The 18,391-nt window shown below is 38.0% G+C and overlaps 1 protein-coding gene across 1 annotated transcript in view; it reads right to left on the reverse strand.

Moving 5' to 3' along the window:
* The window catches only part of serinc4 (serine incorporator 4), a 29,285-nt gene extending 11,251 nt beyond the window's left edge, over positions 1 to 18,034 (reverse strand). The window contains exons 1-5 of the mRNA XM_041986377.1: positions 17,622 to 18,034; positions 5,947 to 6,114; positions 3,714 to 3,892; positions 1,762 to 1,841; positions 1,327 to 1,420 (exon numbers count right to left, since the gene is read on the reverse strand). Of these exons, the coding sequence (XP_041842311.1) occupies positions 1,327 to 1,420; positions 1,762 to 1,841; positions 3,714 to 3,892; positions 5,947 to 6,114; positions 17,622 to 17,741 (641 nt within the window). The 5' untranslated portion in view covers positions 17,742 to 18,034. The remainder of the gene's footprint in view (positions 1 to 1,326; positions 1,421 to 1,761; positions 1,842 to 3,713; positions 3,893 to 5,946; positions 6,115 to 17,621) is intronic.
* Positions 18,035 to 18,391: the final 357 nt, after the last annotated feature.

Consider the following 18,391-nt stretch of genomic DNA (forward strand, 5'->3'; position numbering starts at 1 on the left):
CTTTATTTGCAGCTGAAGGTCAAACTCAAAAGTTGGTTAAAACAAATAGCTCATAGTACTTTTATATTTGAACATCTGTCTGCTTCAGTCAGTGTGATTTACAGACTCGGCTGGACAGATGATCCCATCATCACCAGTGCAAAGGAGAAAGTCTTTCCAGATGTTAATCAGGATGAATTCAGTATGTATGTATGCAAGAAGCTTTTAAGACAATTTGTTTTGAGTTTTCCAACAAATTCATGTTCCTCAGTTTTTCAAAACTGTGCATATTGCTCAGGAGCAGGATCTTTCTCCCAATATAATCAATCATCTTCCTCTGCAGCATCAGTCATTAGTCAGATGGCTTGAGTGTCTTTTCCATCTGTTCTCCAGTTGTTTAGACCTAACACTGTTGATTTTAACCACTTTTTTTATCAGCATAACTGTAGTACAAATATTCTTGAAATTTTATGGCCATTTGACTTTGAAAGCTTGTGAATTAATCTGAAAAGCCAAAAGCTATGAGAACACACTGAAAGTGTATCCATACCAAAACCATGTGCTGCTCATGCAGCCTCCATTTTTTTCTGGTTTCAGTGTTTCCACCAGATGTTGAATGTTCTGCATTTGGTCCTGTTCAAATGCAAGAGTGTCTGTTAGGTTCAGACATTATTTTGAGTTAGGGTCTCAGACTAACAAGAGTAAATGTATGGGAAACTGTTCCCACATTAACAGAGAAAAAAGTCATTATTGAAGCTGAAGGCTAACCCTAACCCCCCTAAAACTCAACTTTATTTAACTAGCACTTTCTCAAGCATGTACAAGCAACCCAAAGTGCTTTGCAGAGTAAAACATATATAAAAGACAAACATATATATATATATATATATAATATACTACCGTTCAAAAGTTTGGGGTCACTTTGCCATGGGGAAGTGACCCCAAACTTTTGAACAGTAGTGTGTATATATAAGCAATTACAACCATAAAACCATCAAAAATATGGGCAACAAGATTAAAAGACACAATATAATAGTAATATAATAATAAAGCAAGGATATAAAATAAGACTAAATAAACTAAAAGGTGGATCATGTTTCACAATACCAGAGGCCAAAAGAAATTATCGGAGGGCTTTCTCAAGAGAGGCTTTAATTAAATCTTAGTTCCTGTGTCCCGCACACAAACCGGCAGCTAGTTCCATAAAACAAGTAGCTCGTAGTGCTACTGTGGCCACAAACACTGTTTATATACTTTTGGTAGCCTACGTCACCTGTGATCCGTTTGCCTTCTACAGTTTTCTATATAAACTTTCAATCATAAAAACTTTATGACTTCCTAACTCACCAGTTCTTGTTCCAGGTGTGTGCAAAAGCTGTGATGAGGATGAGTTGGATGAGGATGAAGGCAAATCCTCCCACCACACCAACATAATGCCAAGCTGAGGGAGAAAAAGAGAACCATCCAATGATTTCTTTAAGGGAAGCGATAAAAAGATCAACAAACAGAGGAAGAGAAAGAGAGCCAAGCAAACCACAGATCATAAATCAGTTCTGATATCAGGCTTGTATCACCACCACATTTATTGTCCCAAAACAAAGTGAAAACACACTGCTGAGATTTATGGTGCGATGATTTACTCTCTGCAGCAGGTTGACTTGAAAAAAGTTTCAGGAGCAGGTTGTTGCTGCCCCCTAGAAGTATATAGGAGGAAGTGCACTTTTGCAATCATCTGTGTACTTTGAGTGGTTAAAATTTTCAGGTGTGTCAGAAAGAGCTCACCGTGCAGGAAGGACTCTGTTGGGATGAAGAAGGCAGCAGTGCACATCCCGAGCAGGGTGATAAACTTCAGAAACCAGAAGCTACAGGGGAAATGATGCAGAAAAACATCAGCTTATTCACTGTAAAATCTTACTAGTTTATTTAAAAATATACACAAACTGGCCTAAAAAAATAAGTTTTTGTTCATTTGAGTGATTGACAAGTTAACTAAAATTGTTTGTGAAACTTTTCGAACTTCATCTATTTGAAGGGAACACTTGTGAGATGGATTAAGATGTGTAAATATTTACTGGTAAAGAATAAATGAATGGCACATAGAACAAATAGAGGATACACATTAATATCACTGCAGAAAACTGCATCTGTACTTATATTAGGTCATAGTTCATTGTGTGAATATTATCTCTGCAAATGCAGACTCTGATGAAGTGAACCAGCACTAAATTAGAGAGGTTTTAGTTCGGGCAAGGTCTCCAAAATGGCCATTTTGGTACAGTTTAGCACCATCTGGTCTCAGAGCCCCCCCAATCAGAGGACCTCAGGTTTTAACATGTGAATAATAAAGTAATATTTCAACTATTAGCAGGCAGAAAATAAAGTAATTTTTCACCCTTTTTGCTTTTCTGATTTATAAGTGTAAGTTTTTATATTTTGGGGGGGAAAAACATTTATTGAGGTTCATTCTTTGTTTTTTTTTCTTGGTAATTATTCACCTACTTTACACGGTCGCTCCACCTCTCAGCTATTTTTTAAGACTTTGAGACAGAACTTGCTTATAAGTTCTGAGATTATGTTAAAGGTGAAATAAGTAACAATGACACGTGGGGTTTCAAATCAGAACCAAAAAGAGAAAAACACCACTGTTCTTCCTCCCTGCCCCCCTCCCACTCGGAGAGTTTCGCACAGGTTGCCAGTTTGTGAGAGGAGGCTCTTTTACATACGGTCTATGGAGGATGGCAAACATAGCGCCAGCAAACATCATGATGACGAGCGAAAAACGAGGTCTTTCTGAAACTATTTCTGGTCCGCTTTTCTTACTAGCTTCCATAGCTGCACGCTGCTGCTGTGTTGTTGTTTGGCAACCTCGGGGAGTCGCTTATGATTAATTAAGGAACCAGTTAAGAGCTAAACCAGCGCACCGACGTTATTTCGCCATGAAAGGAGAAAAGCTGACAAAGACATTGTTGATGTAGAGAGACAGGGAAGCTTCCTTTTTATCCCTCGCAACAAATGAGAACATTTTAAATTATTTTTTACAGAAAAAAGGCTACTTATTTAGCCTTTAAATCAACAATGGTTTAATTAACTTAACTAAATTTTCACGTGTAGTGTTTTTATGATGCATTTTTTTCCTTTATAATATTGATTTCTCATTTAAATTCTTTGATTGAAATAAGATACCACAGCCTTTTCCATCATGAAAAAATCCTGAAAAAAACCTACATGTATAGTCATTTTACACATAATGCAAAAGTACTGTAAAAGTACATTTTTATCTCAGTCTCCCTTCAAAAACTTTCCTTTTGCAGCTATTTGGGACTTTGTCTGGTCTTTGAGTGTTTTAGCAGGGCACTGGGTCACTCACTGACCCCATCTAGCTGTCCAGTAAGAGCTGCATCCTTTGCCAAAGACGCTGAAGTCTTTCACTGAGGCACCAATAAGAATCTTATTCCAGAGAGGAGTAGCAATCCAGCCTGTCAAATCCTAATCTGAGCTACGTCAGAGCATTAATCTACTGCCCTGCGATGGAAAGTACAAAGACAAGGACCTTTAAATAGACTCACAGGTCTTGTCAGGTAAGCTGAGGGTGGTGGGGAAAACACTCTCTTTATAAAGAGTAGTGAAGTCTGTAAAAGTGTCATTTGATTCAGGAAAATTACATAAAAGTCTTCACAGGGCGAGAAAAAGCGTATTAAAGTTTTCCTTCATGATAAAACCCACAACTGACTGACCCGTTGTGTATGAGCGCTCTGAAGTCCTGACTGGATTTCACATCAATGAGAAAGATCGCCATCATCAAGTAGAAGCAGGAGGTACCAAAGCAGACTCTGTAGACGGCCGAGTAGCCCACCAGCATCTCACAGTGGCCGCCGCCATGCGCCTGGTCGCACACCACGTTGAAGAAAGGCACCTGAAACATGCACACAATGTGAATTTACAACTGCACATGCACATCCACATGGATGTGGGTCTTGAGGAATCTGAAGCCAGATTAGAAAATGTATTTTCTTATACGTTTTAGTAGAAAAAAAATAATAAATTAGGTTTAATAATGCAAACTTCATTTCCAGAAAATGTTGAGAAATTTTCTAAAAAGCTGTGAAAAGGGAAATCTGTCATTTATTTATTTTGAACCTCTTCTCAGTGTCTTCACTGACCAACATCATTGTTTTTAGGAAATTTTAACCAGTTTCTTGCAGCAGTACAATCTAAATGAGGGGTCGGGACTGGGGTAAAGACAAAATTGTACAGATTATACAAGTACAGTTTTCTAGATGATTCTACAATCTGCAGATTAATTAATTACAGGTGAGCGTGTCAGGGTTGTGTGTAAAAAGATTATCCTCTAATGATTTAGTCTTTCCAAACAAGGATGGGTGGTGGTCCAACAGTTTGTGCTGACCTCTGTCAGAGCATCATTAATAGGTTAAATAGCCAAGAACTTTGTTGTAAAAAGATTCATAGAATCTGAGCAGTGTTGATTGCATAAAGGCCAAGAACACAAACCCATGTTGAATGAGCATTCCATGAGAACCCAACCTGTCATGATGGGTATTATCACATGTGCTCCAAGGTAACATTAAAACATTGTCACTCAACAGGGGCTTTAACAAAGGATGAGAGGAACTGCACTCTGCTTCCAAACCCATTCATGTCTATGTGTTGCTTTATATGAAAATAGATCTGCACAAGGTCACGTTCAACATCCATGCAGGTTACATGGAAGTTGAAAATTTGCGATGACCCCTCAATTTGTTCAATCTCTCCTGGCTTCCTTTCACAGTAGAAATAAACTCGCCCTCTTAGCTGCTACTCGCCTCCTCCTCATCATCAATATCATCAGACACATCCTGCAACCACGTCTGCAGCTGGTTAAGCTACTTCTTGTGTATTGTATTGCTCACCCAGCAACTGGCACCAAACTTGACCATGATTTGCAGATGTGCCCAACTTCATCGGTGAGCACAATGCAGACCTGATCTGGTGTGAAACCAGCTTTACACAAGGAACAGCAACTTCTCATGCAACATTAACGAATCTCCACTAACAAAGTTTCAAACAAATTTACAAATTACAGATTTATGTTTTTCTTGCATTTTAGTTCTTCCCAACTTTGCTGGAAATGAGGTTGGTACATATCAGAACATGGAATTTTCAAAGGCGTTCCTCCAGATGTGTCTGAAGTGAAAACAAAAGTGTCTATACAGATGGCACATCCAGGCTAGTAGTTGGATGTGGTCTTTGCAGTGTGTTTGAGTGCCACTTTTTGTTTTTCCCCAGATGTTGGTGACCAGAAAAAATCCAGCATGGGCTCCTTTTATCCCAGCTTTTACTTGATGTTGGCTTGTTGAATAAGAGCCCTTAGATGAATGGATAAGTTGCTCCAGAGAGAACAACAACTGCCAAGATACAATCATCTCTATTTTTGCACATGGATCTTGAAAAATCTAAAAACATTTGGTTAACTGACCTCAGTGTTCTAGCTGGAGTATAAAGACGTCAAAGTTCCTTTTCCCAGGTAACCAGGGAGAGAGCCCAGTACCTGTTTTGTATGGTCATGTTCACTTATTCTTGCTTTAAAAGAAATTAGAGGCTGCATTTTCAACAGCTGGCTGAGACAGAGTCTTGGATAGAGCCTTGAGGTATCCCATACACAGACAAGGTTGCATTTAAAGAAATACAAATCTATCCGCACTGAGAACCTCCTGTAATTTATAATGACTTGAACTACTGTAGAACAATACGTTAGATGCCTTTAATGCCTTGTACAGAATTATAATTCATTCAATAATGTTAGAAATTGGATTTCTCTGAGTAATGGTAATGTCAAGCTGTGCAATCTTTTGGTGGCTTCTAGAAGTGAGTGGCAATTTTGAACAACCTCCTTTAATTTCAGACAACGCACAAAGAGCCTCATGTAGTTATCACAGCTAACTTTGACCAGATGATAAAAACTGTGCTTACATTTTCCCTGACGAGCTCAGACACAGTGCGGGAAAGCATGAGGCAGGAGACGGCGCAGGTCATGATGTGGAAGAGGGTGTACATGATCCGTGTGCTGGTGGAGGATTTGACCGGAGGGCAGAAGGCACAGCAGAGCGAGCAGGGAGCCGGTCCACAGCAGCAGCATATCTGAGCAGGAGAGGAGAGAGGCAAGCTCAACATCCAACCAAAAACCACACAGCCTGAAGACAAAATAACTGAGAAAACAGTGTAGCTTTTAAAATATGTCTACCTGAATTAGGCAAAGGATAAGAAAAACAAACATGTTTACTTTCAGATTAAATTTGTTGCTCAAAAAATGTCACGCAAGTTGTTCGAGATGTCATTTACCTGCAGGAAGCCAGCTTAAGCTCTCTGGATCATTCTGATATGATTTTGAGGGCTAAAACATGGGCCTAACTTCTAGTGAAAGGCCAATAAAACCCCCCAAAAATAACTTTGCATAGTTTTTACTTCCTCTGACCATATTTAAGAGGAAATTATCCATGAGGAAGTAGTAGTTAGAGAGGTGGGCTTGGATCCGGGTGGCTTAATTTCCCAGACTTGTCCCTGGACTTGTTCCCAGAAAGTGGACCATTGAGGGTCCCTGAGCAAGACCCTTAACCTCCAACTGCTCCCTCTGCTCCTAGCGCAACTATGATGGGTTAAATAATGAGAAAGAATTTCCCAGGTGGGATTAATGGAGTATAATGAAAAAATAATCTGTCTCTTTGAAGGAAGACATATTTTCCTCAATTTTGAATTCATGAAGAGACTGGCGTCACATGGTGTCTGATCTTACACCTCTATTTGATGTCATTTATTTTCACTTAGAGACTATATTCAAATTATGAAAATATTTGCTGGAATATGGCTTCTATGTTTCTATAAGACACCTGCTTTACATGATTCATTTTTGTTCTGGTACAGCATTATATCTTAATTTCAATATAGTGCAGAATTAGTAATGAACTAATCATTATCTAGACTTCAGACAATATATTTAACCCAGAAATAATATTGTAAGGATTGTGGAACTTCATTAAGATCATTAAAACATTTGCTGTTGCTCTACTAAACTGTCTTTTGTAGCCTGAAGAAAATCTTCAAACTCCTTCATAGTCCCAACACTTTTAATTTAACTTTGTATTAATACTCCTATTTAATTACCTTTTCATGTAATTTTCAGTTCAATTTTATTTTGTGATTCTTTCCCTCCTTTATTTTTATTCCTGTATTTATTTCTGCATTATTTTCCTTTTACATTTTCATATTCCCCAAACTATTTATTTCTGTATTTTATTTTCATCTGATATTTTTTATTTATTGACACTTTTTTTATTCACAGTAATATTTACATCCTCATTATTTCCAATCTTGCATTTTCTTCCTCTATTTTTCCAAGCGTATTTATTTCTGTCTCCTTTTTACATTTCTGTATGCATTTCTGCGTTATTATCTAAATGAGGGAGGCCTTTTAAGGCGTGTCCTTGGGGCAGATCCTTGCCTAGTGGTCAGTCAACACTGTGCAGGTCACAGGCTGTTAGTGCAGGGAGAGGTGGACAGCCTGCCTGCTCTGTGGCCTCGGGAGGGAAATAAAGATTTTAGGCTGATGCAACTCCAGCAGAAATGTCTGACTTTCAGCAGAAGACTTCACAGGAAATTCGGCACATTGCTCTTTTAGCTGAAAAATCACACAATCACTAATGATTGTTTACTTTTTGGTGTGGATGCAGTAACTGAGAGGCTGTTCCAGGTGCAGACGTGCACAACTCACAGGCTGAAGATTCTGGTAAAGTTGGCTGTGATGCTTGGAGAACATTGCCTGGATCGTTGAGATGAAAACTTCAAAATCTTCAGTGAACGCCTGCTGAAGGTCGCAACTAAAATTCCCTGAATTAACTTTTACCTTCTTCCTTTCCTGGTCTACTGCACCCGCTGCTCCCGGAGAAAAACATACTCATCCGAGTCTTCTTTTAATTCTGTCATCATACAGGTTTGCCACTGAGCACCCCGCAGTGCCTAACACTATTGTGAAGTTGGTTTCTGATTCACGGCCATTTTTATATTTCTGTATTTATTTTTAATTTTGGCAGTTTTGGTCCGCCATAATTTACATATCAAGAAAAGAAAAAAAAAAAGATCTTAACCCTTCAATGGATTCTGGTAATGGAGTCCAACATTATGTCTGACATCATGCCATCTCTGTCGTTTATGTCAGGGTAAGGACATGAAATATATTTTTAAAGTTAGATTGGGAAGCTTTAACTTTGAGAAGCTGAATTTATAAATTTAGGTCATATGTAATGAATACATGTATTTCGGTAGAGAACATCACTAAAGATATCATAAATAGAGACTGACCCAGTAAATTTTGTTTATGTTTTTGGAAAATGACCAAAAACATTCAATCCATAGAGCCAAATAAACTGTCTCAGGGTTATTGTACATGAGACAACTGGAGAAATAAAAAATATTTTAACTCTCCCAGTCAGTGTCCTGATGAAACATCACAAAAACTGTTTTAATTCCATCTAATAAAAGGTGTAAAGTAAATGACAACCTTATGACAATGGTGCTATTGAACCTGTTTCAATAATTCTCAAATGCAATTCTGCCAAATTTGAATGCCACAGAAATTAAAAAGAACAATGGTGCATCCACTGGTGCATGGCACTGAATGTGCCATGAATGTGCCGAACCATTAAATGAATCCAAATATTAAAGTCCAAACAGTCTGTAGTCCTCTGGAAGTAAACCTGGGAGTACAAGTGGACTGCATATTGTCAGATAACCTACATTATAGTTTGGCAGTTGGATAGTTGGGGGAAGATTAATCTAATGAGTCCAACAACATCTGGCTGGTTCTGATTCTGATAAATCAGGGCTGTAGACTGGACATAAGCCCAGCACCACTCATCCTGAACTAAATCTTAGAGGGAAAAACCTGCATGCAAATCTGTCTGATGCCTCAGCAAAGTACAGATTGCTGTCTGGAGGTCTGTCTGGCACATCAGGGTCACAATGTGGAGGGTGGGATGGGAGTGGTCCAGTTATTGGATTCAGTTGTCCTTTTTCTTTTTTTTTCCCTGAACTACACCGTGATTTTCTACATCTGTGACCAGGCAGGACACTTCTGCTGTATGAATACATGGCGGTGCAGTGAATCCCTGATATATTATTACTCATCACGTGCAAGTCATAATCTGTAGGATAATATAGAGAAGATTATCCAACATCTTCTTGCTGAAGGGAAGACTAAATAAAATAGATCTTTAATCCCATACAATAAAAATGATTTGATGCTGGGAAATGTGCATGAAGAGACAAATTGTTCAAACTTTGTCTCTGTCTGCGAATCTATAAATGTGGTCAAATGTTCAAAAAGATAATGACTTCATGTCAATATCAGAACTTATTTTACTGATTGCTGAAGTTCATTGCATTCATCACAATTGTCCTCAGGTTATCTGTGTAAAAAAATGCTATATTTCAATCAATGGGTTTATTGGGTTTATTCTCGTGCAGAATGTTAGTAACACTAAATGCGCAATATTTTGTTGAAAAGATATAGTAAATAATCTAATTTTCCCTTTTGCCAAAAAACAAATAAATTGTTTTTTTGAACTGTGCAAACAATTTTCTGTGCAGGATTTTTCCTCAAGGAATAACTTTCTAAATAATAAAACTTTCTAACCTTTATTTAGGCCATCTCGTACATAGACAGGTGTTTATCCTGTGGCCTAGTTTGAGGTTCATAATACAGGATTACTGCTCGCAGAGAGAAGTTGTTGCATTGAGTGAAAGAGATTATCTGCCATGAACACAGAATAATCACTTACATTTAAAAATAGCCAAATAATAGAGTGGGTCATACAGTGCACCCAGGTTAGATGGCAGAGTTTTCATTGCATTGTAAAAATACCATCAGCACTGTTGTTCATTTTCCTTTTAAAGTGTATGTCTTCCATAAAAAAAAACATTTTTTAACATTTTCTCGAACTGATTTCATTTAAAACATATAAAAACTTGCAGTTCACGGAGCAAAACATTGCAGTTTCACACTAAAATGTTCCATGACTACATTTTCCAAACTCTATGTTGAAGGGAAAATCAACTCCATGCAATTTGTTTACAAAGCAGGAATGAGAGTTGAGGATGCAAAACTTTATCCTGGATTCTCTATTAAAGCATTTAGAAAAGCCTCAAGCTAGACTTTTATTTGCACATTTTTCATTTGCCTTTAATACAATGCAGCCACATCTTTTAATTGAGGGGCTCTTAAATTAATTTAGATTGTCTCACCAAATGGTCCTTTGGATTTTAGATTTCTTGACTATGAGGAAACAGAGTTCTTGTTAATAACCGTCTGTCAGACTGTGTCACTGTACAGGTTCGCCGCACGGCTGTGTTTTATCTTCTTTTTATTTTATACACTAATGAATGTAAAAGCACTTTTGAACACAGCTACTTGGTCAAGTTCTCAGATGACACTGCACAGGTGTCTCTTCTCAGTGGTCTGGAATCAGAACTGCGCTCTCTGATTTTATTTCTTGATGTGACCTCAATTTCTTGGTGCTAAATGTCACAAAAACAAAGGAACTCAATTTTGATTTTAGACATAGAAAGGTTTCTGCCACTGAAAGTACTTTTCATAACGAGGGGTGGAAATCGTTTCCTCCTATAAGTACCTTGGTACTTTCTTTGACAACCAACTTAAATTTGATGTCAACACAGCAGCTGTTCTGAAAAAGGCACAACAAAGAACCTACCTCTGGAGGAAACTGAACTCGTTTTCGGTCATTTCCATCATCATGTGTAGGTTCTATCAGGTTTTCATTGAGAACCTCCTGTGTTTCTCTTTTATCTGCCGGTATAACAGCATCACGCTCAAAGACAAGAACAGTCTCAATCGCATTGTGAAAATTTGTTCTAAAATCACAGGAGTGCAGCAGAGGGACCTGGTTTGTTCTGTAATAATCAGATTGTCCAGAAAGCTAATGGATCATATCTTCTTCTGGTCATGCTTAAAAAAATGAGTTTTCCTTGTTGCCTTCGCTATGTTTTACCATATTGTAAAACAAACTGTTATACAAAATCTTGTATCCCAAGTGCTACTCTGTGTCTAAAAACCGGAAATAATTCTGATGTTATGTCACAATTTAAAATGGTTGATTTAAAAATCCTACAAGAAACAGTTTGGTATTTGAAATCAACAACATGCACTCTGGACATGATACCATCCGACTTTTTAACAACAGTTTTTACCTCAGTAGAAAGTGGTCTCCTACTGATAGTTAACAGCTCACTGGCATCAGGCATTTTTCCCAAGTCACTAAAGATAGCTGCTATTAAGCCACTCCTAAAGAAAAGGACTCTAGACGCCTCTATAATGAACAACTATAGACCTGTCTCTAACCTCTCTTTTATTTCCAAGATTATTGAGAAAGTTGTATTTCACCAGCTTAATGACTTTTTAAATGAAAGTGGAAATCTTGATAAATTTCAGTCCGGCTTCCGACCTCATCACAGCACTGAAACAGCTCTGGTCAAAGTGTTAAATGACATTAGGTTGAATACTGATTCTGGTCTAGTATCAGTCCTGGTTCTGTTGGTTCTCAGTGCTGCGTTTGACACTGTAGATCACAGAATCCTGTTGCACAGGCTGGAAAACTGGGTTGGACTTTCTGGAGCGGTCCTTAATGGTTCAGGTCCTATTTAGAAGGCCGGAGTTATTTTGTTACGATCGGCAGCTATGAATCTGAGCGAGTGGCCATGACTTGTGGAGTCCCCCAGGGGTCAGTCCTTGGACCTCTTCTGTTCAACTTGTATATGCTCCCTCTGGGTCAAATATTACAGAACTATAGTATTAATTATCAAAGTTATGCAGATGATACACAACTTTGTGTCTCTGTCACCAGATGACTGCAGTCCAATAGACTTAATGTGTCAGTGTCTGGAGCAAATAAACACCTGGATGATGGAGAATTTCCTACAATTAAATGAAGACAAAACTGAGATTATTCTGTTTGGTAGCAAAGAGAAGAGGGTCAACATTGGTAAACACCTGGAGACTCAGGCTCTTAAAATCACCAACCAAGTTCGTAACCTGGGAGTGTTGATAGACTCAGATCTGACTTTCAGCAGCCACATCAAAGCTTCACTAAGAAGCTTTTTACCAGCTCAGAAACATCAACATAATTAAAAGTTTAGTCTCCCAGAAAGACCAAGAGAAACTCATCCATGCATTCATCTCCAGTAGGCTGGATTACTGTACTGGTCTTTAAGCAGGACTTCCTAAAAAGAGCATTAAACATCTGCAGCTCATCCAAACCGCTGCTGCTGGAGTTTTAACCAGGACTAAGAGACCTGAACACATCACACCAGTTTTGAAATCTTTACACTGGCTTCCAATCAGTCACAGAATAGATTTTAAAACCCTTCTGATTGTTTACAAATCCCAGAATGGTTTAGGCCCAGAATACATCTATGATATGTTCAGAGAATATAAACCTAGCAGAGCTCTTAGATCCAAAGACTCTGGTCAACTAGTCCAGACCAGAGTCCAGACTAAACATGGAGAAGCAGCATTTAGCTGTTATGCTGCAAACAAGTGGAACAAACTGCCAGTGGAGATTAAACTTTCCCCAAATGTAGACATTTTTAAACTTTTTTTTTTCCTCATGCGCCCATGCATGAAAACTGCATCCTAACTTTTTAACTCATCTTGCTTTTAATCATTTTAATGTAATTTATTATTTTATTGTGATTCTTGCTATGTGTTGCTGCCTTTTACTATTTCTTTATGTAAAGCACTTTGAATTGTCCATGTACATGAAATGTGCTATACAAATAAACTGCCTTGCCTTTTAAATTCCCTGTAGTTTGTAAAGTTTTTTTTACCATATATATATATATATATATATATATATATATATATATATATATATATATATATATCACTGAGCTCTTCTTGTGTCCTTCATGCTATACGTATGTTTTTGTTGTTGTTGTTTTATGTATTGTGTGTTGTTGTGCTGCTCAAACAAATTGCCTCTGGTGGGACTAATAAAGTTGTCTAGGTTGTCTCAGTCTAAGTCTTTATTCTTTGTCTGTACAAAGATTCAATTCAATTAAGCTTTATTTGTATAGCACCAATTTACAACAAAGTAATTTTAGGTCACTTAGACAAATTAATTTGTGCAAATTCACTGTGATCCCATAAATGTTCATAAAAGCCAATTCATAAAAAATAATAGCCTAGACAAGGAAAGACGCAGCTTCAAGACAACATAAAAAGTAAGAAGGGAAGCATATACCCAGATTCTTGCAACATGATGCAAAATTGCCACACAAATTACATTTTCATTTTTGTGCACGAGTGGCTGCTGTAACGTAACATGGATACCATCCTTTATAAAACAAGCCCAAACTGATACATCACTTTCTTACGATTTCCAACCATGGATTGTGACTCTGCAACATTTTAGGCAAACATACCAATTAAATGTTTTCTGGTGAAACTTAACTTATACTCTTTATTGCTCTGTGGCTTGAAGCTAGTGTGATGGTATAAAAGTTTTCCAAAAATCAGGTTTGCTCTGCAGATCGTATCTAGTTTCCAATCCAAAATATCCTTGAAAGCAAAACCAATAACTCATTTATGAACTAACAGAATTGTTATTCAGTCCTGCAAAGCAATGCACTTCCGATTAGTAACTGTTTTGATTATCTATTGTTATTTTTCAACTGTTCTACATATGAGGATGTAACTTTTTCTATCTGTAACTAAAGGAAAGTGAAATAAAATAAAATATCAACGTCATTTCATGTCAGTTTACATCCCTTTCACACATGTAAATCAATTTGTTTCCTTAAAGTGATGTGGGCCACAAGTACTGATGCACTTAGATCAGTTTTTGGGCCTCATACACAGACTATTAGGACACATATGACTGTTGTAAAACCTTTACAAAGTGAATTTTGCATAATATGGGACTTTTAAATTCCCACAATTTTCCTGTCTGATCAGATTTAAAAACATTGTCACAAGCTGAATTGACTGAGAGGGAGGCGCCTCATCAGGCAGCCTAAGCTGTTTACAGTTTGTTATGTGATTAAAATAATACATTCATCTGTGACATGCTAAAGTGTAGTTTAGCAACAAAAAACACAAACAACACACACTGTCGTGTATTCTCACTTTAAAGAACGATGCTACTGTTGTTCTTAAATGTTCTTCTGTCAAACAATCCCACAAAATAGCCCAAACTGGAAATGATCTGCAAATAGAAATACCTTCTGGCTGTTAAATATACATCATTCTACAGCTGAGCTGACCTGTTTGTCTTCAATGACCAACTTCATTGTATTAGAAAAGTATATCAAAATTTTAATTTTGATGCAGAAACATACTCAAAAAAGTTGGGATATATATATATGTGTTTAGTCTTGAGTTAAATCAATTTCCTTTTAATTGTACTGTTTAATGGTTTGGGACCTGAGAATACTAATTGTTTTAGTTTTTCAGAGGAATCCATGTCTGTTCTTGCTGAAGTTTTCACTTGTTCAGCAGCCTGTTGATGTTGTCTGATTCTCCTCTTCATGCTTCTTACATTTTGTGGACAGATGTGGGGGCAGGCAGGCCAGTCAAACATACACTCTGTGTGTGTATGTGGAAGTCATGCAGAATCAGATGTGGCCCTGTTATGCTGAAATAATTACAGATCTCAGAGGAAAAGATGTCACCTTCATGGTGGCATATGTCTCTCTAAAATTCCAATATCCACCTCTGCATCAGTCATCACATTTAGTTGTTCATGCCATGACTACTGATGCACAACCATACCATCATACAATTACAAACAGGCTTTTACATCTTTCTCTGATAACAACCTGGATGCTCCTTCTCATCTTTACCACATGTCCAGTGTCTTTCTGTCCATCTAAATTCTGTATCAAATTTAAAATTTGTTTACATTTTCTAAATACAATGGAGTTGGTTGGTCTCTCCTAATAAAGGTTGCTCAGTTAACAAAATATACTGTATAATTAGATTCATAATGCATGTAGGAAGATTTTCCACCTATCTGCTTGCTTGTAAAATTAAATATTTATCCATCTTACAAACAAGAACAAGACATTTTTCATTCTCAAGCAGATACATGCACAGAAAATGTAATTTAACCCATTGGTACCAGAGGTCCTGTGGGTGGGACGCAAGAAATAAGTATGTATTTTACTCATTCTCCCTTCCAATTACAAACACATGATATACACCATTGGAAAGCTAAGATTCTGGGAATTTAAATTTTGTATACCACTTCTAGCTACAATCATAACTGTAGATTCAGTAAACACTTATTTCTGACCAATCGCCAATACAATTTATCTTTGAAGCCATACTGTATGCAGCAGTAGATGGTACTACAACAGAAAAGCTGCTGTTATATCAGCAAGAATCCAATAAATGTAGTCCAGTAAAACAGTTGGTCCACAACAAAGCTTTTATCCAATAAAACCTGTTTTAGGCCAAAAATGAAGGATTTTAAAGGCCTCATGTCTATCAATTTCAATAACTAAACAGGGTTCTGTGGTGCTTGTATGAGAAGTTGTTCAGCATTAAATAAAGCAGTGGTTCTCAAACTGGGGATCAGGACCCCCATGGGGGTCGTCAAATCATTTCAGGGGGTCACCAGATAATTTTACAAAATATAGCCTACATTTATCAAATAAACTAGGCGTTTTTAGCACAGCTGTTAAAATTAAACTATTAATGAAGAGATAAATCTTTGAAATTAGCACCTTGTTTATTATTAATGGACTTGACACATGGGAGGGGGGGGGGGGGGGGATGACAAATGACAGCGACATGGAAAATTCATCGCCACGCAGGTGAAACCCAACACACCTGACATAACAAACAGCAGTGGCAGTGGCAGCGTCACATATCGCTCGCTCGCTCGGATCGCTCGCTCGCTCGGATCGCTTCTCTCCAAAAAATGTGATTGGTTACACACTGGAGGAAATTTTGACATTTTCAAAGCAGTCCATGACAGACAAAGCATGAAGGATGAACAGTCAGAAGATTTTTGCTTGAACTGACAGAAATCTTGTCGTTGACTCTACTGTAGAAATGAGAAAAACAACCCTGGGTTCATCCTATTTTACAAACAAGGAAACAGCATGGTGTATATTTTCATTTGATGGCGGACCTCAAGGCTGATTTAGATAAATCCAGGACCTCTATAATCTTTGCCTGAAATATTGTAGAGTGTAGTAAAGTCCGACACAGCTAAAATGATCTGTTCCTCCATGTTAAAAGAGTTTGCAGACTGCACTGTCTAGCCTGCTCTCCGCTCATTGGTCAGTCCATGAAACGCTCGCTGGTTGGTTGTAGTGCCATGCAAAAGCAACAAAAATTAAACATTTTTTTATTTTCTTGTGTTGTGTCACTAGCCCTCATGTGCACGTCTACGTGAACGAGCACAAAATTTCACGTGCATGACTGTCTCCTGTCGCTTGGCTGGAGGAGCGATTTCCATCTTATCGTGCAAGTTCCATAGGAAGTAAATGGAGAAGGAGCAACTTTGCCTCCTGTGTGTCGAGCCCATAACACATAAACAACAAAGTTAGTACACATGCCATATTAAGAGCTGCAAGAGAGAACTGAAATTGGGGACATGTAGGTGGCTTGTCACAGCAATGAACCACCAAAAACCACTTTATCCGCCTTATTTATAAAGATTCTGACAGTTTTCCAACCTTACATTTAGAGGATGGCTCCAAGATGACCCATTTGATACATCACACAATTAATCACTAAGTCATCGCGTGATAGTGGGAGTCATGGCTCAAAAAGTTTCAGAACCACTGAAACACAACACTGTCAGTTCAGGCAGAATAGATGTAAAACACAGTTGATTAAACATTATCACAGAGCAAAAATTTTGTTTGGTTTCATCAAAAGAGAAAATGCAGAATGGCCAGTTTCAGACTAATATGTACTGATGCCCTTTGATCAGTTCTATTTATCATATATACTGTTATATATGACATATTATTTATTTATTTATTTGGGCTGAATATCTTCGCAATCACTGATTCTAACATCAACAAATTAAAAAAAAAGTTGTTTTTACATTCTCTATGAATTCTAATAACCCAACTCAACTCAAAGTGGACTGGAAGTTTTTAAACACATAGAGGACAAAGTGTCACACAGACTTGATAATATCACAAAGTCAAGAAAAGTTCAACCAAATCAGGCCTTTCAAACCCAAATCAACCCCTTTACCGTAGTTGCATTGAAGAAATTGTAGTTATGAATCTTTATGAGCCATTCTAATCACCCGATTAGATTATGTAGTTGTTTATGAAGTGCCTCTAAAAGCCTTAAAACATATTTTATACTATTTGTAATTTATTTTGCTTGAATATATCCACTTTGTAAATTTTAAAATTAAATTTTCATGCTGAGAAATAAAAATAAAATACAAATAATACAAATAATACAACAGGTGGTTGATGCCAGCTACTTTTAAAATAAACTCTTAAACAAAGCTATAACATTAAAATGCAGCTTGCACACTGATTTATTAGTGATAATAACACTTCAGACAGCTTTCCACCTCCAGCTGCTCCTCATCAGCTCTCACCTGATAGGCCACCATATTGAGGAAGTAGCTGTAGATGCTGGTGCGGTTCATCCCCTGTGTGGCCGACATTGTGCCCTTAAACTGCTTCTCCTCAGCTGCCACGGTTCTACATTTGGCCATAAATTTCCAGTACAAGCAGTCCCTCAGAGCTTCTGCAAAGATGGCATCCTTACATCCTCAAAGAGGCCAGAACACGGCTGCTAACAGGCCTGTCAGGAAAATGAAAAGTAAAACCACAAAGTCCACTAGGTTGTCCCTACGAGCTCCTTATGCTGGATTAGCAGTAAATCTTGTCCAGCAGGGCTCCCTGCAGCCGAGACCCTCAGCATGAGCCCTGATTCAGCTGCTCTCGGTCCACTCTCACAGGGGAAAAAGTTGTTTTTTGCCCATATCCTGCGTGCCTTCACTCTGCTGCTGAGTTGGCTGCTGCCAAAAAAGAGGGAGAGTTGATGGCAAATGCCCAGTGCCCTCCCTCATTCCTCCCCCTCAGATTAGGCAGAGTCAGTGAAGGGAGGGAGAGGAGGGTGAGGAGAAGAGGAGGAGGAGGCGGGGGAGGAGGTCGACAGATACCATGTGTCCGTTCCATCTGTCCATCCTGCCCCTTCCCCCAACACTGCTCAAACCCTACTATGATGGGATTGGACAATTCTTGTATTTAAGCCGGATTTACAAAATTGAACAATTACCCAGTTTGATTGCTGGATGCTGAAGCTGACCCCCCTCATCAAGACCTGGTCCAAATCTGAGTCTGTGTGTCACTCACTGAAAGA

Source organism: Melanotaenia boesemani, chromosome 1 (assembly GCF_017639745.1).
Source record: "Melanotaenia boesemani isolate fMelBoe1 chromosome 1, fMelBoe1.pri, whole genome shotgun sequence".
Classification (NCBI taxonomy): Eukaryota; Metazoa; Chordata; class Actinopteri; order Atheriniformes; family Melanotaeniidae; genus Melanotaenia; species Melanotaenia boesemani.